The sequence below is a fragment of the Pseudophryne corroboree genome, chromosome 4 (genome assembly GCF_028390025.1).
Source record: "Pseudophryne corroboree isolate aPseCor3 chromosome 4, aPseCor3.hap2, whole genome shotgun sequence".
Lineage (NCBI taxonomy): Eukaryota > Metazoa > Chordata > Amphibia > Anura > Myobatrachidae > Pseudophryne > Pseudophryne corroboree.
Genome location: NC_086447.1, coordinates 188,772,569 through 188,796,315, shown reverse-complemented (window position 1 = coordinate 188,796,315; position 23,747 = coordinate 188,772,569). Strand labels below are relative to the sequence as shown.

General features: G+C 46.5%; 1 protein-coding gene across 2 annotated transcripts in view; it reads right to left on the bottom strand.

Annotated features, from left to right (window-relative positions):
• LOC134909153 (calcium-binding protein 39) overlaps positions 1-23,747 on the bottom strand; it is a 99,026-nt gene that overhangs the window by 15,114 nt on the left and 60,165 nt on the right. For both annotated transcript variants that reach the window (XM_063915660.1, XM_063915659.1), the window contains 2 exons: positions 12,970-13,134; positions 12,648-12,766 (listed from right to left, as the gene is read on the bottom strand). In XM_063915660.1, coding sequence (XP_063771730.1) covers positions 12,648-12,766; positions 12,970-13,134 — 284 coding nt within the window. The remainder of the gene's footprint in view (positions 1-12,647; positions 12,767-12,969; positions 13,135-23,747) is intronic.

Sequence of the window (23,747 nt, the reverse complement as noted above, 5' to 3'; positions counted from 1 at the left end):
TGATTTTTCCCCCAATAGCTGCTTGTATAAACAATATTGCGCCTAAATTTAGTGCCCCCCCCCTCTCTTTTTAACCCTTTGAGCCTGAAAACTACAGGGGAGAGCCTGGGGAGCTGTCTTCCAGCTGCACTGTGAAGAGAAAATGGCGCCAGTGTGCTGAGGGAGATAGCTCCGCCCCTTTTTCGCTGACTTTTCTCCCGCTTTTTTATGGATTCTGGCAGGGGTATTTATCACATATATAGCCTCTGGGGCTATATATTGTGATGATTTTGCCAGGCAAGGTGTTTATATTGCTGCTCAGGGCGCCCCCCCCCCCAGCGCCCTGCACCCATCAGTGACCGGAGTGTGAGGTGTGCATGAGGAGCAATGGCGCACAGCTGCAGTGCTGTGCGCTACCTTGGTGAAGACTGAAGTCTTCTGCTGCCGATTTTCCGGAACACTTCTTGCTTCTGGCTCTGTAAGGGGGCCGGCGGCGCGGCTCCGGGACCGAACATCAATGGCCGGTTCCATGCGGTCGATCCCTCTGGAGCTAATGGTGTCCAGTAGCCTAAGAAGCCCAAGCTACCACCAGTTAGGTAGGTTCGCTTCTTCTCCCCTTAGTCCCTCGCTGCAGTGAGTCTGTTGCCAGCAGATCTCACTGTAAAAATAAGAATTTACTTACCGATAATTCTATTTCTCGTAGTCCGTAGTGGATGCTGGGGACTCCGTCAGGACCATGGGGATTAGCGGCTCCGCAGGAGACAGGGCACAAAAGTAAAAGCTTTAGGATCAGGTGGTGTGCACTGGCTCCTCCCCCTATGACCCTCCTCCAAGCCTCAGTTAGGATACTGTGCCCGGACGAGCGTACACAATAAGGAAGGATTTTGAATCCCGGGTAAGACTCATACCAGCCACACCAATCACACTGTACAACCTGTGATCTGAACCCAGTTAACAGCATGATAACAGCGGAGCCTCTGAAAAGATGGCTCACAACAATAATAACCCGATTTTGTAACAATAACTATGTACAAGTATTGCAGACAATCCGTACTTGGGATGGGCGCCCAGCATCCACTACGGACTACGAGAAATAGAATTATCGGTAAGTAAATTCTTATTTTCTCTGACGTCCTAAGTGGATGCTGGGGACTCCGTCAGGACCATGGGGATTATACCAAAGCTCCCAAACGGGCGGGAGAGTGCGGATGACTCTGCAGCACCGAATGAGAGAACTCCAGGTCCTCCTCAGTCAGGGTGTGCCCCTGACCAAGTATCAGCTCGGCAAAGTTGTAAAGCCGAGACCCCTCGGGCAGCCGCCCAAGATGAGCCCACCTTCCTTGTGGAATGGGCATTTACATATTTTGGCTGTGGCAGTCCTGCCACAGAATGTGCAAGCTGAATTGTACTACACATCCAACTAGCAATCGTCTGCTTAGAAGCAAGAGCACCCAGTTTGTTGGGTGCATACAGGATAACAGCAAGTCAGTTTTCCTCCAGCCGTCCTGGAAACTATATTTTCAGGGCCCTGACAACATCTAGCAACTTGGAGTCCTCCAAGTCCCTAGTAGCCGCAGGTACCACAATAAGCTGGTTCGGGTGAAACACTGACACCACCTTAGGGAGAAACTGGGGATGAGTCCGCAGCTCTGCCCTGTCCGAATGGACAATCAGATATGGGCTTTTTTGAGACAAACGCCGCCAATTCTGACACTCGCCTGGCCGAGGCCAGGGCCAACAGCATGGTCACTTTCCCTGTGAGATATTTCAAATATACAGATTTGAGCGGTTTAAACCAATGTGATTTTAGGAATCCCAGAACTACGTTGAGATCCCACAGTGCCACTGGAGGCACAAAAGGGGGTTGTATATGCAGTACTCCCTTGACAAACTTCTGGACTTCAGGAACTGAAGCCAATTCTTTCTGGAAGAAAATCGACAGGGCCGAAATTTGAACCTTAATGGACCCCAATTTGAGGCCCATAGACACTCCTGTTTGCAGGAAATGCAGGAAACGACCGAGTTGAAATTTCTTCATGGGGCCTTCCTGGCCTTACACCACGCAACATATTTTCGCCACATGTGGTGATAATGTTGTGCGGTCACCTCCTTCCTGGCTTTGACCAGGGTAGGAATGACCTCTTCCGGAATGCCTTTTTCCCTTAGGATCCGGCGTTCAACCGCCATGGCGTCAAACGCAGCCGCGGTAAGTCTTGGAACAGACATGGTACTTGCTGAAGCAAGTCCCTTCTTAGCGGCAGAGGCCATGAGTCCTCTGTGAGCATCTCTTGAAGTTCCGGGTACCAAGTCCTTCTTGGCCAATCCGGAGCCACGAGTATAGTTCTTACTCCTCTACGTCTTATAATTCTCAATACCTTGGGTATGAGAAGCAGAGGAGGGAAGACATACACCGACTGGTACACCCACGGTGTTACCAGAACGTCCACAGCTATTGCCTGAGGGTCTTTTGACCTGGCGCAATACTTGTCCAGTTTTTTGTTCAGGCTGGACGCCATCATGTCCACCTTTGGTCTTTTCCAACGGTTCACAATCATGTGGAAGACTTCCCGATGAAGTCCCCACTCTACCGGGTGGAGGTTGTGCCTGCTGAGGAAGTCTGCTTTCCAGTTGTCCACTCCCGGAATGAACACTGCTGACAGTGCTATCACATGATTTTCCGCCCAGCGAAAAATCCTTGCAGTTTCTGCCATTGCCCTCCTGCTTCTTGTGCCGCCCTGTCTGTTTACGTGGGCGACTGCCGTGATGTTGTCCCACTGGATCAATACCGGCTGACCTTGAAGCAGAGGTCTTGCTAAGCTTAGAGCATTGTAAATTGCCCTTAGCTCCAGTATATTTATGTGGAGAAAAATCTCCAGACTTGATCACACTCCCTGGAAATTTTTTCCCTGTGTGACTGCTCCCCAGCCTCTCAGGCTGGCCTCCGTGGTCACCAGCATCCAATCCTGAATGCCGAATCTGCGGCCCTCTAGAAGATGAGCACTCTGTAACCACCACAGGAGAGACACCCTTGTCCTTGGAGATAGGGTTATCCGCTGATGCATCTGAAAATGCGATCCGGACCATTTGTCCAGCAGATCCCACTGAAAAGTTCTTGCGTGGAATCTGCCGAATGGAATCGCTTCGTAATAAGCCACCATTTTTCCCAGGACTCTTGTGCAATGATGCACTGACACTTCCTGGTTTTAGGAGGTTCCTGACTAGCTCGGATAACTCCCTGGCTTTCTTCTCCGGGAGAAACACCTTTTTCTGGACTGTGTCCAGAACCATCCCTAGGAACAGCAGACGTGTCGTCGGAAACGGCTGCGATTTTGGATATTTAGAATCCACCCGTGCTGTCGTAGAACTACTTGAGATAGTGCTACTCCGACTTCCAACTGTTCTCTGGACCTTGCCCTTATCAGGAGATCGTCCAAGTAAGGGATAATTAAGACGCCTTTTCTTTGAAGAAGAATCATCATTTCGGCCATTACTTTGGTAAAGACCCGGGGTGCCGTGGACAATCCAAACGGCAGCGTCTGAAACTGATAGTGACAGTTCCGTACCACGAACCTGAGGTACCCTTGGTGAGAAGGGCAATTTGGGACATGGAGGTAAGCATCCTTGATGTCCAGGGACACCATATAGTCCCCTTCTTCCTGGTTCGCTATCACTGCTCTGAGTGACTCCATCTTGATTTGAACCTTTGTATGTAAGTGTTCAAAGATTTCCCATTTAGAATAGGTCTCACCGAGCCGTCTGGCTTCAGTATCACAATATAGTGTGGAATAATACCCCTTTCCTTGTTGTAGGAGGGGTACTTTGATTATCACCTGCTGGGAATACAGCTTGTGAATTGTTTCCAATACTGCCTCCCTGTCGGAGGAAGACGTTGGTAAAGCAGACATCAGGAGCCTGCGAGGGGGAGACGTCTCGAATCTCCAGTCTGTACCCCTGGGATACTACTTGTAGGATCCAGGGGTCCACTTGCGATTGAGCCCACTACGCGCTGAAACTCTTGAGACGACCCCCCACCGCACTTGAGTCCGCTTGTACGGCCCCAGCGTCATGCTGAGGACTTGGCAGAAGCGGTGGAGGGCTTCTGTTCCTGGGAATGGGCTGCCTGCTGCAGTCTTCTTCCCTTTCCTCTATCCCTGGGCAGATATGACTGGCCTTTTGCCCGCTTGCCCTTATGGGGAAGAAAGGACTGAGGCTGAAAAGACGGTGTCTTTTTCGGCTGAGATGTGATTTGGGGTAAAAAGGGTGGATTTTCCAGCTGTTGCCGAGGCCACCAGGTCCGATGGACCGACCCCAAATAACTCCTCCCCTTTATACGGCAATACTTCCATGTGCCGTTTGGAATCTGCATCACCTGACCACTGTCGTGTCCATAAACATCTTCTGGCAGATATGGACATCGCACTTACTCTTGATGCCAGAGTGCAAATATCCCTCTGTGCATCTCGCATATATAGAAATGCATCCTTTAAATGCTCTATAGTCAATAAAATACTGTCCCTGTCAAGGGTATCAATATTTTCAGTCAGGGAATCCGACCAAGCCACCCCAGCGCTGCACATCCAGGCTGAGGCGATCGCTGGTCGCAGTATAACACCAGTATGTGTGTATATACCTTTTTAGGATATTTTCCAGCCTCTCAGCTGGCTCCTTGAGGGCGGCCCTATCTGTAGACGGTACCGCCACTTGTTTTGATAAGCGTGTGAGCGCCTTATCCACCCTAAAGGGTGTTTCCCAACGCGCCCTAACTTCTGGCGGGAAAGGGTATACCGCCAATAATTTTCTATCGGGGGAAACCCACGCATCATCACACACTTCATTTAATTTATCTGATTCAGGAAAAACTACAGGTAGTTTTTTCACACCCCACATAATACCCTTCTTGTGGTACTTGTAGTATCAGAAATATGTAACACCTCCTTCATTGCCCTTAACATGTAACGTGTGGCCCTAAAGGAAAATACGTTTGTTTCTTCACCGTCGACACTGGAGTCAGTGTCCGTGTCTGTGTCGACCGACTGAGGTAAATGAGCGTTTTACAGCCCCTGACGGTGTTTGAGACGCCTGGACAGGTACTAATTTGTTTGCCGGCCGTCTCATGTCGTCAACCGACCTTGCAGCGTGTTGACATTATCACGTAATTCCTTAAATAAGCCATCCATTCCGGTGTCGACTCCCTAGAGAGTGACATCACCATTTCAGGCAATTGCTCCGCCTCCTCACCAACATCGTCCTCATACATGTCGACACACACGTACCGACACACAGCACACACACAGGGAATGCTCTGATAGAGGACAGGACCCCACTAGCCCTTTGGGGAGACAGAGGGAGAGTTTGCCAGCACACACCAAAAACGCTATAATTATACAGGGACAACCTTTATATAAGTGTTTTTCCCTTATAGCATTTTAATATATATATATACATATCGCCAAATAAGTGCCCCCCCTCTCTGTTTTAACCCTGTTTCTGTAGTGCAGTGCAGGAGAGAGCCTGGGAGCCTTCCCACCAGCATTTCTGTGAGGGAAAATGGCGCTGTGTGCTGAGGAGAATAGGCCCCGCCCCCTTTTCGGCGGGCTTCTTCTCCCGTTTTTCTGAGACCTGGCAGGGGTTAAATACATCCATATAGCCCCCAGGGGCTATATGTGATGTATTTTTAGCCAGAATAAGGTACTATCATTGCTGCCCAGGGCGCCCCCCCCAGCGCCCTGCACCCTCAGTGACCGCTGCTATGAAGTGTGCTGACAACAATGGCGCACAGCTGCAGTGCTGTGCGCTACCTTATGAAGACTGAAGAGTCTTCTGCCGCCGTTTCTGGACCTCTTCACTTTTCGGCATCTGCAAGGGGGGTCGGCGGCGCGGCTCCGGGTCGAACCCCAGGGTGAGACCTGTGTTCCGACTCCCTCTGGAGCTAATGGTGTCCAGTAGCCTAAGAAGCCAATCCATCCTGCACGCAGGTGAGTTCACTTCTCTCCCCTAAGTCCCTCGTAGCAGTGAGCCTGTTGCCAGCAGGACTCACTGAAAATAAAAAACCTAACAAACTTTTACTCTAAGCAGCTCTTTAGGAGAGCCACCTAGATTGCACCCTTCTCGGCCGGGCACAAAAATCTAACTGAGGCTTGGAGGAGGGTCATAGGGGGAGGAGCCAGTGCACACCACCTGATCCTAAAGCTTTTACTTTTGTGCCCTGTCTCCTGCGGAGCCGCTAATCCCCATGGTCCTGACGGAGTCCCCAGCATCCACTTAGGACGTCAGAGAAATAAAATACCTAAAAATAAGATTTTACTTACCGATAAATCTATTTCTCGGAGTCCGTAGTGGATGCTGGGGTTCCTGAAAGGACCATGGGGAATAGCGGCTCCGCAGGAGACAGGGCACAAAAAGTAAAGCTTTTCCAGATCAGGTGGTGTGCACTGGCTCCTCCCCCTATGACCCTCCTCCAGACTCCAGTTAGGTACTGTGCCCGGACGAGCGTACACAATAAGGGAGGATTTTGAATCCCGGGTAAGACTCATACCAGCCACACCAATCACACCGTACAACTTGTGATCTAAACCCAGTTAACAGTATGATAACAGCGGAGCCTCTGAAAGATGGCTTCCTTCAACAATAACCCGAATTAGTTAACAATAACTATGTACAATTATTGCAGATAATCCGCACTTGGGATGGGCGCCCAGCATCCACTACGGACTCCGAGAAATAGATTTATCGGTAAGTAAAATCTTATTTTCTCTATCGTCCTAGTGGATGCTGGGGTTCCTGAAAGGACCATGGGGATTATACCAAAGCTCCCAAACGGGCGGGAGAGTGCGGATGACTCTGCAGCACCGAATGAGAGAACTCCAGGTCCTCCTTAGCCAGAGTATCAAATTTGTAAAATTTTACAAACGTGTTCTCCCCTGACCACGTAGCTGCTCGGCAAAGTTGTAATGCCGAGACCCCTCGGGCAGCCGCCCAAGATGAGCCCACCTTCCTTGTGGAGTGGGCCTTTACAGATTTAGGCTGTGGCAGGCCTGCCACAGAATGTGCAAGTTGGATTGTGCTACAGATCCAACGAGCAATCGTCTCCTTAGACGCAGGAGCACCCATCTTGTTGGGTGCATACAATATAAACAACGAGTCAGATTTTCTGACTCCAGCTGTCCTTGCAATATATATTTTTAATGCTCTGACAACGTCCAGTAACTTGGAGTCCTCCAAGTCACTTGTAGCCGCAGGCACTACAATAGGCTGGTTCAGATGAAATGCTGACACCACCTTAGGGAGAAAATGCGGACGAGTCCGCAGTTCTGCCCTGTCCGAATGGAAAATCAGATATGGGCTTTTGTAAGATAAAGCTGCCAGTTCTGACACTCTCCTGGCCGAAGCCAGGGCTAGAAGCATGGTCACTTTCCATGTGAGATATTTCAAATCCACCTTCTTTAGTGGTTCAAACCAATGAGATTTTAGAAAGTCCAAAACCACATTGAGATCCCACGGTGCCACTGGAGGCACCACAGGAGGCTGTATATGTAGCACTCCCTTAACAAAGGTCTGGACTTCAGGGACTGAAGCCAATTCTTTTTGAAAGAAAATCGACAGGGCCGAAATTTGAACCTTAATAGATCCCAATTTGAGACCCATAGACAATCCTGATTGCAGGAAATGTAGGAATCGACCCAGTTGAAATTCCTCCGTCGGAGCACTCCGATCTTCGCACCACGCAACATATTTTCGCCAAATTCGGTGATAATGTTGCACGGTTACTTCCTTCCTTGCTTTAATCAAAGTAGGAATGACTTCTTCCGGCATGCCTTTTTCCTTTAGGATCCGGCGTTCAACCGCCATGCCGTCAAACGCAGCCGCGGTAAGTCTTGAAACAGACAGGGACCCTGCTGAAGCAAGTCCCTCCTTAGAGGTAGAGGCCACGGATCTTCCGTGATCATCTCTTGAAGTTCCGGGTACCAAGTCCTTCTTGGCCAATCCGGAACCACTAGTATCGTCCTTACGCCTCTTTGCCGTATAATTCTCAATACTTTTGGTATGAGAGGCAGAGGAGGAAACACATACACCGACTGGTACACCCAAGGCGTTACCAGCGCGTCCACAGCTATTGCCTGCGGATCTCTTGACCTGGCGCAATACCTGTCCAGTTTTTTGTTGAGGCGAGACGCCATCATGTCCACCATTGGTCTTTCCCAACGGGTTACCAGCAAGTGGAAGACTTCTGGATGAAGTCCCCACTCTCCCGGGTGAAGATCGTGTCTGCTGAGGAAGTCTGCTTCCCAGTTGTCCACTCCCGGGATGAACACTGCTGACAGTGCTATCACATGATTCTCTGCCCAGCGAAGAATCCTTGCAGCTTCTGCCATTGCACTCCTGCTTCTTGTGCCGCCCTGTCTGTTCACATGGGCGACTGCCGTGATGTTGTCCGACTGGATCAACACCGGTTTTCCCTGAAGCAGAGGTTCTGCCTGGCTTAGAGCATTGTATATTGCTCTTAGTTCCAGAATGTTTATGTGAAGAGACGTTTCCAGGCTCGTCCATACTCCCTGGAAGTTTCTTCCTTGTGTGACTGCTCCCCAGCCTCTCAGGCTGGCGTCCGTGGTCACCAGGATCCAATCCTGTATGCCGAATCTGCGGCCCTCCAATAGATGAGCACTCTGCAACCACCACAGAAGAGACACCCTTGTCCTTGGAGACAGGGTTATCCGCAGGTGCATCTGAAGATGCGACCCTGACCATTTGTCCAACAGATCCCTTTGGAAAATTCTTGCGTGGAATCTGCCGAATGGAATTGCTTCGTAAGAAGCCACCATTTTTCCCAGGACTCTTGTGCATTGATGTACAGACCCTTTTCCTGGTTTTAGGAGGTTCCTGACAAGCTCGGATAACTCCTTGGCTTTTTCCTCCGGGAGAAAAACCTTTTTCTGAACCGTGTCCAGAATCATCCCTAGGAACAGCAGACGAGTTGTCGGCATTAACTGGGATTTTGGAATACTCAGAATCCACCCGTGCTGTTTTAGCACTTCTTGAGACAGTGCTAATCCCATCTCTAGCTGTTCTCTGGACCTTGCCCTTATTAGGAGATCGTCCAAGTATGGGATAATTAATATGCCTTTTCTTCGAAGAAGAATCATCATCTCGGCCATTACCTTTGTAAAGACCCGAGGTGCCGTGGACAATCCGAACGGCAGCGTCTGAAACTGATAGTGACAGTTTTGTACAACGAACCTGAGGTACCCCTGGTGTGAGGGGTAAATTGGAACGTGGAGATACGCATCCTTGATGTCCAAGGATACCATAAAGTCCCCCTCTTCCAGGTTCGCTATCACTGCTCTGAGTGACTCCATCTTGAACTTGAACATCTTTATGTACAGGTTCAAGGACTTCAGATTTAGAATAGGCCTTACCGAGCCATCCGGCTTCGGTACCACAAAAAGAGTGGAATAATACCCCTTCCCTTGTTGTAGAAGAGGTACCTTGACTATCACCTGCTGAGAGTACAGCTTGTGAATGGCTTCCAAAACCGTCTCCCTTTCGGAGGGGGACGTTGGTAAAGCAGACTTCAGGAAACGGCGAGGTGGATCTGTCTCTAATTCCAACCTGTACCCCTGAGATATTATCTGCAGGATCCAGGGATCTACCTGCGAGTGAGCCCACTGCGCGCTGTAATTTTTGAGACGACCACCCACCGTCCCCGAGTCCGCTTGAGAAGCCCCAGCGTCATGCTGAGGCTTTTGTAGAAGCCGGGGAAGGCTTCTGTTCCTGGGAAGGAGCTGCCTGTTGCTGTCTCTTCCCTCGACCTCTGCCTCGTGGCAGATATGAATAGCCCTTTGCTCTCTTATTTTTAAAGGAACGAAAGGGCTGCGGTTGAAAAGTCGGTGCCTTTTTCTGTTGGGGAGTGACTTGAGGTAGAAAGGTGGATTTCCCGGCTGTAGCCGTGGCCACCAAATCTGATAGACCGACTCCAAATAACTCCTCCCCTTTATACGGCAAAACTTCCATATGTCGTTTTGAATCCGCATCGCCTGTCCACTGTCGCGTCCATAAAGCTCTTCTGGCCGAAATGGACATAGCACTTACCCGTGATGCCAGTGTGCAGATATCCCTCTGTGCATCACGCATATAAAGAAATGCATCCTTTATTTGTTCTAACGACAGTAAAATATTGTCCCTGTCCAGGGTATCAATATTTTCAATCAGGGACTCTGACCAAACTACCCCAGCACTGCACATCCAGGCAGTCGCTATAGCTGGTCGTAGTATAACACCTGCATGTGTGTATATACTTTTTTGGATATTTTCCATCCTCCTATCTGATGGATCTTTAAGTGCGGCCGTCTCAGGAGAGGGTAACGCCACTTGTTTAGATAAGCGTGTTAGCGCCTTGTCCACCCTAGGAGGTGTTTCCCAGCGCTCCCTAACCTCTGGCGGGAAAGGGTATAATGCCAATAATTTCTTTGAAATTATCAGCTTTTTATCAGGGGCAACCCACGCTTCATTACACACGTCATTTAATTCTTCTGATTCAGGAAAAACTATAGGTAGTTTTTTCACACCCCACATAATACCCTGTTTAGTGGTACCTGTAGTATCAGCTAAATGTAACGCCTCCTTCATTGCCAAAATCATATAACGTGTGGCCCTACTGGAAAATACGGTTGATTCGTCACCGTCACCACTGGAGTCAGTGCCTGTGTCTGGGTCTGTGTCGACCGACTGAGGCAAAGGGCGTTTCACAGCCCCTGACGGTGTTTGAGTCGCCTGGACAGGCACTAATTGATTGTCCGGCCGTCTCATGTCGTCAAACGACTGCTTTAGCGTGTTGACACTATCCCGTAGTTCCATAAATAAAGGCATCCATTCTGGTGTCGACTCCCTAGGGGGTGACATCCTCATATTTGGCAATTGCTCCGCCTCCACACCAATATCGTCCTCATACATGTCGACACACACGTACCGACACACAGCAGACACACAGGGAATGCTCCTAACGAAGACAGGACCCACTAGCCCTTTGGGGAGACAGAGGGAGAGTTTGCCAGCACACACCAAAAGCGCTATATATAACAGGGATAGCCTTATAATAAGTGCTCCCTTATAGCTGCTTTATATATATCAAAATATCGCCATAAATTTGCCCCCCCTCTCTGTTTTACCCTGTTTCTGTAGTGCAGTGCAGGGGAGAGACCTGGGAGCCGTCCTGACCAGCGGAGCTGTGAGAGGAAATGGCGCCGTGTGCTGAGGAGATAGGCCCCGCCCCTTTTCCGGCGGGCTCGTCTCCCGCTATTTAGTGAATCCAGGCAGGGGTTAAATATCTCCATATAGCCTCTGGGGGCTATATGTGAGGTATTTTTAGCCTTTATATAGGTTACATTTGCCTCCCAGGGCGCCCCCCCCCAGCGCCCTGCACCCTCAGTGACTGCGTGTGAAGTGTGCTGAGAGGAAAATGGCGCACAGCTGCAGTGCTGTGCGCTACCTTTAGAAGACTGCAGGAGTCTTCAGCCGCCGATTCTGGACCTCTTCTGACTTCAGCATCTGCACGGGGGCCGGCGGCGCGGCTCCGGTGACCATCCAGGCTGTACCTGTGATCGTCCCTCTGGAGCTGATGTCCAGTAGCCAAGAAGCCAATCCATCCTGCACGCAGGTGAGTTCACTTCTTCTCCCCTCAGTCCCTCGTTGCAGTGATCCTGTTGCCAGCAGGACTCACTGTAAAATAAAAAACCTAAGCTAAACTTTTTCTAAGCAGCTCTTTAGGAGAGCCACCTAGATTGCACCCTTCTCGGCCGGGCACAAAAATCTAACTGGAGTCTGGAGGAGGGTCATAGGGGGAGGAGCCAGTGCACACCACCTGATCTGGAAAAGCTTTACTTTTTGTGCCCTGTCTCCTGCGGAGCCGCTATTCCCCATGGTCCTTTCAGGAACCCCAGCATCCACTAGGACGATAGAGAAATATACTTTCTTTCTAGGAGCTCAGGAGAGCCCCTAGTGTGCATCCAGCTCAGCCGGGCACAAGAATCTAACTGAGGTCTGGAGGAGGGTCTTAGTGGGAGGAGCCAGTGCACACCAGGTAGTCCTAAAGCTTTCTTTAGTTGTGCCCAGTCTCCTGCGGAGCCGCTAATCCCCATGGTCCTTACGGAGTCCCAGCATCCACTTAGGACGTCAGAGAAAGTGGGAAAAAAACTATAAAAAAAAGAAAAAAAAAAGAAGGACAATAGGCGTAAAATGCTACAAACCCAGTACAGAAATAATGAGGATATTTAATTCTAGAGAACATGAATGCAATATCAAAAATCACTGGGAATTATATTTCAATGTCTAATGTACAGTAGGCAGAAGCAAGTTGCTCTAGACCAGTGATTCTCAAACTCGGTCCCCAGGACCCTACACAGTTCACGTTTTCCAGGTAACCCAGCAGGTACACAGGTGTATTTATTACACACTGACATATTTTAAAAGGTCTACAGGTGGTGCTAATTATTTCAATTGTGACTGTGAGGAGACCAGCAAAACGTGCACTGTGTGGGGTCCTGAGGACAGAGTTTGAGAACCTGTGCTCTAGACTGCAGCAAAACATCCCCCTTTAGTAATCAACCTGCCATATACTACAATGACTCCCTTCTATCTAGGCTACAAAGGCCAATACTGTATTACTCAGTCCATACCCTTTCAATAGCATGAAGAGAATATTCTGCTGGGTGCATATATACTCCACTGTTGGGGTTCGTGTTCCAATCTGCCTTCGTAAAATATTGTTGAAGATCTGAGCCACGTCTTTCTTTCCCTGGAAGGAATGCACTGTAAGTCTTGGGCAGGTAAGTGAAATTGTAATGTGCATTATACTGTTGTCCCTACACACCACCCATGGGAGATGTACAGTAAATGTCTCAGCAAGCAATTTCCAACACAGCCATTTGTGAAGATGAAAAAGATGTCACTGCTTCAATGTTTGTGGTAAAACACTGTAGATCACTATTTGTCTAATACCTCAAAGTCTATGAGCTGCAGATCAGCCACAAGAGTCCCCAGGAGGCCACTGTTGTACAATTCCTGAGCTAGCTGGGCTACAGCTTCCGTCTGAGGTTCCTTCTCGTTTGTTCCATACAGGATCTCCTTCATGGCCACCAGGTTTTTAGACACTTCTTCAGTTGCCTGTGAAAGAGAGGAGGCAGTGAGCGATGGCACATTTGGTGACATGCAGGGGAGATCAGAGCCTTCTTCATGTTACAGAACGTTACACAGATACATTCAGAATTTCCCCAGCACCACAGATTCCACCTAAACAGTCATTCTAGAGACAATCCATGCAAACAGAGACATACGTCTATGAATAGGACAACTTCAATGCTAACATACTATGGAATACTGTAGGTTAAAGAGGAACCTGTTAAAAAGTAGGATCTATAATATCTGAAGAGAGTTAGTATCCAGACAGACAATATTACTACATTTATGTGACTAAGAACACAAATGGAAACACAAGCAATAAACTGCCTTATTATACAAAAGTAAATGTGGATGACTTGGGTGCCATAATCCATAGATATATATGAGAGAACACCATAAGTCTGCTGAATGGATAGAACTTTATATTATATAACATCTTTAAATGGTATTAATCTGTTGCCAATATGGTTAAAAGTGCATGCACTAGTATCCATGTGGATTCTGATTTGCAAGTGCAGAAATAAAACATGACAGCAGTCATGTATTTGACAAACAATTTTACACTGCTGGGAGAACCACGACTGCTATGGGGCCGGCGCACTTCATGGCGGGATAAGCAGCTGCACATCCTGCACCCATTTCTTCAGAAGCTTTTCACACTGGCCGATATATGGGCTACATTATTGCTACATTAGTAAAACAGTTATTAGGCGCTAGTACTGGTGTCTGGGCACACACATCTAAGGACTTGGTAAACATTACCCTGTTAATACAACTGAGGTGAAGCAATATACCCCTCTGTGTTCTTAGTCACATTACAGAGCGTTGCAATGTGGGGCTGCTTAAACACAGGCAGATGCCCACATGCACACTATACATCTTCACGGGAGACCAGGTTGAAGGTCTCCTGATACGTCGATGTGGCATTAGAGGATTGTCCATTGGAAGGTTAGTATCTCCATCATTGTGAGGATCGTCCTCCACCAAAAAACCCTACTAATAAAACTTTGCGACAGTGCAAATATATTAACCGATAAAATTGCAGTTCTGTCCATCTTCTGCTTCCCAAACGAGTTCCTTTTGGCTTTAGGCCAAGCCACTTTCTTTGGATCCTTGCTTCTGCTGCTAATGTGCAAGTCATCGGAAACATGGGTGGAAAGCGAGATGTTTGAACCAGGAGTGGGACGGGTAAGAGAATTGGTATGGAAGGTGGGGGAAGTTGTGTGAGGTGATAGCAGCTGTGAAATGAAACAGCACAATAAAGCAATGTATAAAATGTGCACAGGAATAGCCACAATAGCACGAATGTAAAGGTGACACTTCATTCATGTGTCATGTGAAACTTCATTCCTAAACATGCATCATCCTAAACATACAGTGTCACATGCATAGCAAAACATGATTTGTGTAAGACAAGAAGATTCAGGTCCTTTCTGCTGGAATGTCCCTTATACCTCTATCACACAGCACCAATAACCCTGTATCGACCCAGTATATTGCCAGGTCGACGCGGGTCGCTGTGCGGTGTGAAAGGGTCAGTCCCGAATTCCCAGATTGGCTGACCCGGTAATTCAACCCGGGAATAAAGAAGGGTTATTTCCCAGGTTTATACCGGGTCAGGTGCAATGTGAACAGGTTTCCCAGGTCGTGGCGACCAGATACCCGTCCACAGCATATATTATCTCATCTCCTAGCGCCGCCTCCACACCCGCCCCTGATGACGCCACTGTCCCCACCCCCGATGGCAACCTGACACGGCAATATGCCGGGTTGTGAAGCCAGTTTTCAGGGTCCAATGCTGGGTCGCACCCGGGAAGGACCAGTTTCTAATTCCCGGGTACGCCCTGGCATTTGCAATCTGAAAGCGGTACGAGATGCCTACAATGGTCAAAACGGTTATATGGCTGTAAACGTACATACATTCAGCTGCGAACTGCAATGTTTCTCCCAGGCTGCATGTGCGCTACGAACGGAGCAACAATTGAATTGCTCTGCTGGACGCCATCTAGTGGCAGCTGGGGAGACCGACAACTGAATTCTCCCTAAGAGTTCATGTTCTAAGATAAAAGTAAAGTCAAATAAATGTAGAGTTAAGGAGAAACAGGTATACTAATATCTATGAAAGAATTGGTGATATACATAATAATGCTACCCTAAACTCTAATGAGATTTATAAACATCAGTGTGTCATGTATAATTAAAAACAATACATATATGTTCTGCATAGTAGTTCAATGTGAGACACGTACTCTGTGAGCACCTAATCAGACACAGACTTCTAGCAACAAAAGGAAAACAGGCAGTGTCTGCTGCCGACTATATGACAGGACCATGGTATAGGTGCCTGTGACCCGGGTGTGTGGGTAGTTACAAGGCAGTCACCTACTATAAAACAGGCTGTAACGAGAGGTGTGAGACAGCAACAGAAGAAGGAGGGAACTATTTGGGATACAACAAGGAGCTTCTGGAATTAGATGTGAATCACTTCCTGAGCTCTCACACCCACTGTGCAGGGACAGTACAGATCTATGCTATAGACTGCAAGCTTGGGAGCAGGGCCTTCCTACCTCTGTCTGTTATTACCCATTATCATTAATGTTTCCAAATCGCAACAGAAATTGCTGCGCTGTATCAGAAACTTAAGAACTAAATGACCACGACTTCCGACTAGCTATCTGCATGGGTCGGAATTTGGGTTACAAAGTGTATCTGAAATAATTTTTGATACGGTCTGGACTTGCCTAGAGATCTGTGCGGTCAGCACCAAAACCCCACCCAGACTACCAACTAATAATATACATACCGGAGAGATCAGATTGTATATTTATTTTCTTAAGTGACATGAGATTTACCACTATTAACAAATGTGCTCATTTCCAGATGATAATATCCCGGTGACTTGAAAATCACCAAACCTTATGCAGATCTAACAGTGGGCCTGAATAATGTGGATTCCACTAGATATGTGACATCAGTACAACATCCTGCTACCTCAGGAGCGCCCATGCTACTGATGAACTGACAATACTGAAGGGTGCAAACAATGGGGCAGATGTATTAACCTGGAGAAGGCATAAGGAAGTGATAAACCAGTGATATGTGCAAGGTGATACAGGCATCAGCCAATCAGATTCTAACTGTTAATTTACATATTAGAGCTGATTGGCTGGTGCCTTTATCACCTTGCACATATCACTGGTTTATCACTTCCTTATGCCTTCTCCAGGTTAATACATCTGCCCCTTTATTCCTAACATACTCTAATTAGGTACCACAGGAGTGTAATCAAAACAAATGTATTTCAGTAATTTGTTCATCACTGCATGCGTGCCTGAGGAAGAGGAAGACTGCACAGAATCACATCTCCAAACCACAAGAAAGTCCCAAGATGGAAGCAACCCACACATGGTTAAGTGGAAAAAACACATCCCTTCTATTACACAATGAATTACATCATACGCTTGTTTATTAATATACGCCATATAAAAGCAGAAGCTGAACTTTTCTATTAAATATAGATCACTAAAAGAAGGCTGTTAGAACGCTAAATGCAATTTATAAACTAATTAAACCTTCAAACTTAGGAGTCAAGTACACCTTGAAATATTTAGAAGGCTCTTATAACAAAGTACAGTCATTAAGACTGTAAAATCCTCACTGTAGAAGGAAGAACAAGTTTCTTAAGTGTTCAGTTAAAATAGCAAATAAAAAGGCACGTCTAATGACTGCATAGAAAAAGGCATTGGGTAGAGTGTAACAAAATTGTGTGATCTTCAATAGCCTGTTAAGATCTCCTATAAAAAAGGGAACACCAGCTCACCACCCCCAAGCACTGCTTTCTGATCACCGTTATCATGCCCTCTTTCCCATTCCATAATTCGGCCCAATATACTGTTGCCTTTCCAAGCACTCCCGCATTGCAACAAGCAACGAGAGCAGTGGAGTATTGGAGAGTGGATGCAGAGACTGATTAAACACATGCATAGAAAAACTGGGCCGGATTCGGATTTGGAAGCAAAGTAAAAAAAAAAAAAAAAGTAACAAATGGGCAAAACCATGTTGCACTGCAAGTGGGGCAGATGTAACATGTGCAGAGAGAGTTAGATTTGGGTGGGTTGTGTTTAAACAAATATGAATAGCAGTGTAAAAATAAAGCTGTGAAACATTTGTGCACTACATGCAAAAGCAGCCAGTATTTACTAGGGTGCATCAAACGCCCCAACACTCGGAATGCTTGCTGTCCCTATTCTTAAAATGTTCCTTTTTAGCATAGAAACAACTGTGCAAATTTTTTTTGATGCACGATTTGACTAGGGTGGTCCACCTCCACACCCAAAAATGGTCTGTATCTTGGTACTAAAGCACGTGTATTGTATTATACAAAACTACTAACTTTAGAAAAACGAAGCCAACTTTTGTATGTGTGCCATGAATGCGTGTCTTACATTGATTTACGAACATAAGAACATAACAAAGAAAGGGAACAGCATGAAGCCTCATGGGCCTATCGTGGCTGTTCCCATCCAAATCACAAAACATTAATCAAATCATTATTTCTTTTTCAGATTGGTCACATCAGAAATAGATTCATGGTTCATGTTTAACATTCTTCAGTTAAACAGTGATTTTCTTACGAAAGACATTGGTGAATGGAAAGAATCTGATGCTTATCAGAATTCACAAAACAATATTCAAGCATTGAATGTTGTCAATGATTGTGCTGAACGTGGTGTCAAGCTTAGTTCAGACTTCTTATCGGCTAAGAAGCAAGAGCACTATCAAAATGTACTCCAAGTAGTTGCAGATGATCGCAGAGAGACCAAACTTACGTAAGCCCAGCGGCCAGCAATAAGAGTTTCAACTTTGTAATAAGCCAACTGTAACATGTTGTTCACTGTTCCGTCACTAATTCTGCTTATATCTCTTTGTTTAGTTGTTAACAATGAATAAATCACTTTATCATTAACCTACTAAATTGTTTTAAGTCCTTATATCAGAGAAGTTAAAACAAGTGTTATTGAATTTAAAATAAATATAAATCTTTAATCTTCAGGGGCATGGTGGGCCACATAAATATCATCTCAGATTCTTCAAAATTTGCATGCAATATATCCTTAACAATTCTAAAAAATGTAGCATGGGGACAAATAATTTTTCTTACTTTTAAAAATTCATGGGGCGTTTGATGCACCCTAGTATTTACCCTGCAAAGAAAAAATATAAATGTATTTGCTCCTCTTGCATTGCAACATGGTTTGTTCCAGATAATGGGGCAGATGTATTAACCTGGAGAAGGCATAAGGAAGTGATAAACCAGTGATAAATGCAAGGTGATAAACGCACCAGCCAAGCAGCTCTTAACTGTTAATTTACATATTGGAACTGATTGGCTGGTGCGTATATCACCTTGCACTTATCACTGGTTTATCACTTCCTTATGCCTTCTCCAGGTTAATACATCTGCCCCAAAGTTACTTGCTCTTTCTGCCTTGCTACCAAATCCGAATCAGGCCCACTGAAGCTTAGGCTGGCATTGAGGTCTCCATATACTATTCACACAACACACGTCTGAACCACAGAGATGACATACAAATGGAACAGAAAGGAAAGCTGGACAACTTCTTTCCATGTGAGATCACATACAAATGGAACAGAAAGGAAAGCTGAACAACTTCTTTCCATGTGAGATCACATACAAATGGAACAGAAAGGATAACTGGACAACTGCTTTCCATGTTAGTTTGCTCTTTTATTGGTGTGGTGGTCTTTAGCAATATTTTACCTATTAAACCAAGAGCAATAAAGACTAAATTATGCATGCTGAAATGACGGCTCTAACAGCCCAGTCATCTGAATGTAGTACAGGTGTGGGGTCTCTTACAGAGCTGGTACAAATCACTCCTTCCCAAATAACTCTGGAAACCGTCACCACAGCAGGATAAGACTTGCTACTTTATCCTAGCCCTCTATCAGTGAGCTGTATTAATTATAGCATGGGGAAATAGGCTCACTGTAGTCTGTTTCCCTATGCTATAATTAATTCAGCCTTAAATACTACTGTATAATTATTCTAAGCTTTGAGACAGTTGATGTGTGAAGCTGGTTCCACTGTAGCTGACACAAATTGTAAACAAACGGATAATTAATGCTTCCATTTATACGCCCATGTGTATATTTGTATATATGTATGTTTTTATTATATCAGCTCAGCTGGCTTTATACGTAAGATTGCAGCCACTGGAAGGAGAATGTTCTATTTTGAGAATAGTAATGTCACATACAGGAAGAAGTGTTAACTTGTAATCTATCAGCAACTATAAATCATTACAAAAATGGTGACTTCACACGTGCAGCAAATACTGATGAGTCATAAAAATCTACCATAAAGTAATGATTTTATATACAGGTTGAGTATCCCTTATCCAAAATGCTTGGGACCAGAGGTATTTTGTATATGGGATTTTTCCGTATTTTGGAATAATTGCATACCATAATGAGATATCATGGTGATGGGACCTAAATCTAAGCACATAATGCATTTATGTTACATATACACCTTATACACACAGCCTGAAGGTAATTTTAGTCAATATTTTTTATAAATTTGTGCATTAAACAAAGTGTATGTACATTCACACAATTCATTTATGTTTCATATACACCTTATACACACAGCCTGAAGGTCATTTAATACAATATTTGTAATAATTTTGTGTATTAAACAAAGTTTGTGTACATTGAGCCATCAAAAAACAAAGGTTTCACTATCTCACTCTCACACAAAAAAGTCCGTATTTCGGAATAATCCGTATTTCGGAATATTTGGATATGGGATACTCAACCTGTATTACAATACACTAACAAAGTAAGAAAACCAGTCATGATAGAACCACCCTTTCCAAATATTCTACTTATGGGGTCACATGAATTTAGGGGCAATAAAGCACACTTATCAGATTTGGAGTTTAAGAGAAGAGATAGTATCTGGATCAGTGACCAAAACTATGCAACCTCAAAGTCAAACAAATATTTCAAGTCCTTTCCCAAAAATTTTAAGAAAATGAAAAGCAAATGGATTACATTTATAAAAGGTTCATACGCTTTGTAATTGCAAGCACACTTCAAAAAGGTAACTAATTGTGGCTCCACTTAAGTAAGAAAACGAGTTTTATGGTAAGAACTTACCTTTGTTAAAACTCTTTCTGCGAGGTACACTGGGCTCCACAAGGATAGACATAGGGGTGTAGAGTAGGATCTTGATCCGAAGCACCAACAGGCTCAAAAGCTTTGACCTTCTTCCCAAGATGCATAGCGCCGCCTCCTATATCACCCCGCCTCCGTGCACAGGAGCTCAGTTTTGTTAACCAGCCCAATGCAGTAGCAAGTAAAAGAGACGACAACTGCCAGTTGCCACAAACACCACACTCTACCGACAGGAGAAGTGTCAGCGGCTAATGCCATAGCAACCCAAAGAAGCTAAGTCCGTCAGGGTGGGCGCCTTGTGGAGCCCAGTGTACCTCGCAGAAAGAGTTTTAACAAAGGTAAGTTCTTACCATAAAACTCGTTTTCTGCTGCGGGGTACACTGGGCTCCACAAGGATAGACATAGGGGATGTCCTAAAGCAGTTCCTTATGGGAGGGGACGCACTGTAACGGGCACAAGAACCCTGCATCCAAAGGAAGCATCCTGGGAAGCGGTAGTATCGAAGGCTTAGAGCCTTCTGAACGTGTTCACAGAGGACCACGTAGCCGCCTTGCACAATTGTTCAAGGGTCGCACCACGATGGGCCGCCCAAGAAGGTCCAACAGGCCGAGTAGAATGGACCTTAATGTGATCAGGAGCAGAGAGACCAGCCTTCACATAAGCATGTGCAATCACCATTCTAATCCATCTGGCCAGAGTTTGCTTGTGAGCAGGCCAGCCCCGTTTGAGAAACCCAAACACAACAAAAAGAGAATCAGATTTCCTATTTGGAGCCGTTCTCTTCACATAGATACGGAGAGCCAGTACCATCCAAAGACCGCTCTTTGGGAGACAGATCAGGAGAAACAAGTGCCGGAACTACAATCTCCTGATTAAGGTGGAACGAAGAAACCACCTTAGGTAGATAGCCGGGACGAGTCCTAAGAACCGCCCGGTCACGGTGAAATATCAGATATGGGGAACTACAGGACAAGGCACCCAAATCCGACACTCTTATAGCTGAAGCAATAGCCAGCATAAACACCACCTTAAGGGAAAGCCACTTAAGGTCAGCTGAACCAAGAGGTTCAAACGGAGACTCTTGTAACACCCCCAAAACCACCGACAAGTCCCAAGGAGCCACAGGTGGGACATAGGGAGGTTGGATACGCAACACGCCCTGAGTAAAGGTATGCACATCAGGTAAGGTCGCAATTTTTCTCTGAAACCACACCGACAAGGCAGATATTTGAACCTTGAGGGAGGCCAGACCAGTGGCGGATTTAGCGGGGGGGCGATTAGGGCGAACGCCCCCCCTACACATACCGGCACCGGGATGGAGGCCGGGTCCCGCCGCGGTGTTGGGAACGGGGTGGAGAGCGGTGCAGCGCGGCGGGGGAAGGGGAGAGAGAGCGTCCTGACGCGCATACAGCGGCCTCTGTTCTGACCACGCCCCCTCCTCCCTGTACGCGCGTTAGGACGGGCGCGCTCTCTCCCGGCCTCGATCCGACTCCTCATGCTGCTGGCTGCTGCGGACAAAATATGAGTAGGTGGCCAGGAGGACATCAGAGAATGTAATAATTGTTTCCTTATGGTTTCTATATACAAACTATCCAGCTATTCATATGCACATCATTTTCTAGGCATGCACTGTAGAGATCACTCGCTGCACCAGTGTAAGTTAATTAGGGGGTAGGATTCCCCTTGCCCCCAGTGCCTGCATTATTTTGGCTCATTCAGTGTACTGTAATGTGAATTTCGTGTGATTGCCAATCAATGTTGCTAGGATTTGTAGTATTGTTCTCTTCTGCAAACGCAGGAAACATGAAAGCTCTTTCCTGGCTCATTCAGTGTACTGTAATGTGAATTTCGGCTCATTCTACGTGCTGTAATGTGAATTTCGACTCATACAGTGTGCTATGATGTGAATTTCGTCTCATTCTGCGTGCTATAACATGAATTTTGGCTCATTCAGTGTGCTATGATGTGAATTTCGTCTCATTCTGCGTGCTATAATGTGAATTTTGGCTCATTCTGCGTGCTATAATGTGAATTTCGGCTCATTCAGTGTGCTATAATGTGAATTTCGGCTCATTCAGTGTGCTATAATGTGAATTTCGGATCATACAGTGTGCTGTAATGTGAATTTCGGATCATACAGTGAGCTATAATGTGAATTTCGGATCATACAGTGTGCTGTAGAAACAGAATTTGTCGGCAGATAAGAACCACTTGGCCCATCTAGTCTGCCCCTTTTTTTTTTTTTTACATTATTTTTATCTGTAACCTTATCTGATCCTTATTTCTTTGTAAGAATATCCTTATGTCTATCCCATGCATGTTTAAATTGCCCTACTGTCTTATCCTCTACCACCCCTGATGGAAGGAATGGCGATTCGCCAGTCTGTATCACCAGTGCGCAGGGTTCTCTCCACTAACTGGCAACATTTTATTAGTAATGGCAACAATAGGAAATTTTAGAAGCGAACGGGAAGGGCATTACTAAGTGGGAGGGGCTATGATTAGGGGGAGGAGTCATAATTCTTAAACCGCCCCCCCTAAAAGTTAAGTCTAGATCCGCCACTGGGCCAGACGCAGGCCTAAGTCCAGGCCCTGCTGAAAAAAAGCCAACAACTTGGCTATACTAAACTTGGAAGCGCCATAATCGTTAGATGCGCACCAAACAAAGTAAGAATGCCAGACCCTATAGCAAATCCGAGCAGAAGCCGGTTTCCGGGCCCGCAACATAGTTTGAATGACCGCCTCAGAAAACCCTTTAGCCCTTAAGACAGAAGCTTCAAGAGCCACGCCGTCAAAGACAGCCAGGCTAGGTCCTGGTAGACAAAGGGGCCCTGAACGAGGAGGTCTGGGCGTTGCAGAAGTAAAATTGGACGCTCTGACGATAGGCCTTGCAGGTCTGAGAACCAGTGCCGTCTGGGCCACGCTGGAGCTATGAGAAGCAGAATTCCTTTTTCTTGCTTGAACTTCCGAATTACCCTGGGCAGGAGTGACACCGGAGGGAACACGTACGGCAGCCGAAACCTCAACGGTACCGCCAGCGCATCCACGAATGCTGCTTGAGGATCCCTTGTCCTTGCTCCGAAGACCGGAACCTTGTGATTGTGTCGAGACGCCATCAGATCTATGTCTGGAAGGCCCCACCTTTCCACTAGGAGTTGAAACACTTCTGGATGGAGGCCCCACTCGCCGGCATGTACGTCCTGACGACTGAGAAAGTCCGCTTCCCAATTCAAGACTCCCGGAATGAATACTGCCGATATGGCCGGTAGATGGCGTTCTGCCCACTGTAGAATTCGTGAGGCTTCCTTCATTGCTAGGCGGCTTCGAGTGCCGCCTTGACGATTTATGTAAGCCACTGTGGTGGCGTTGTCCGACTGTACTTGAACAGGACGGTT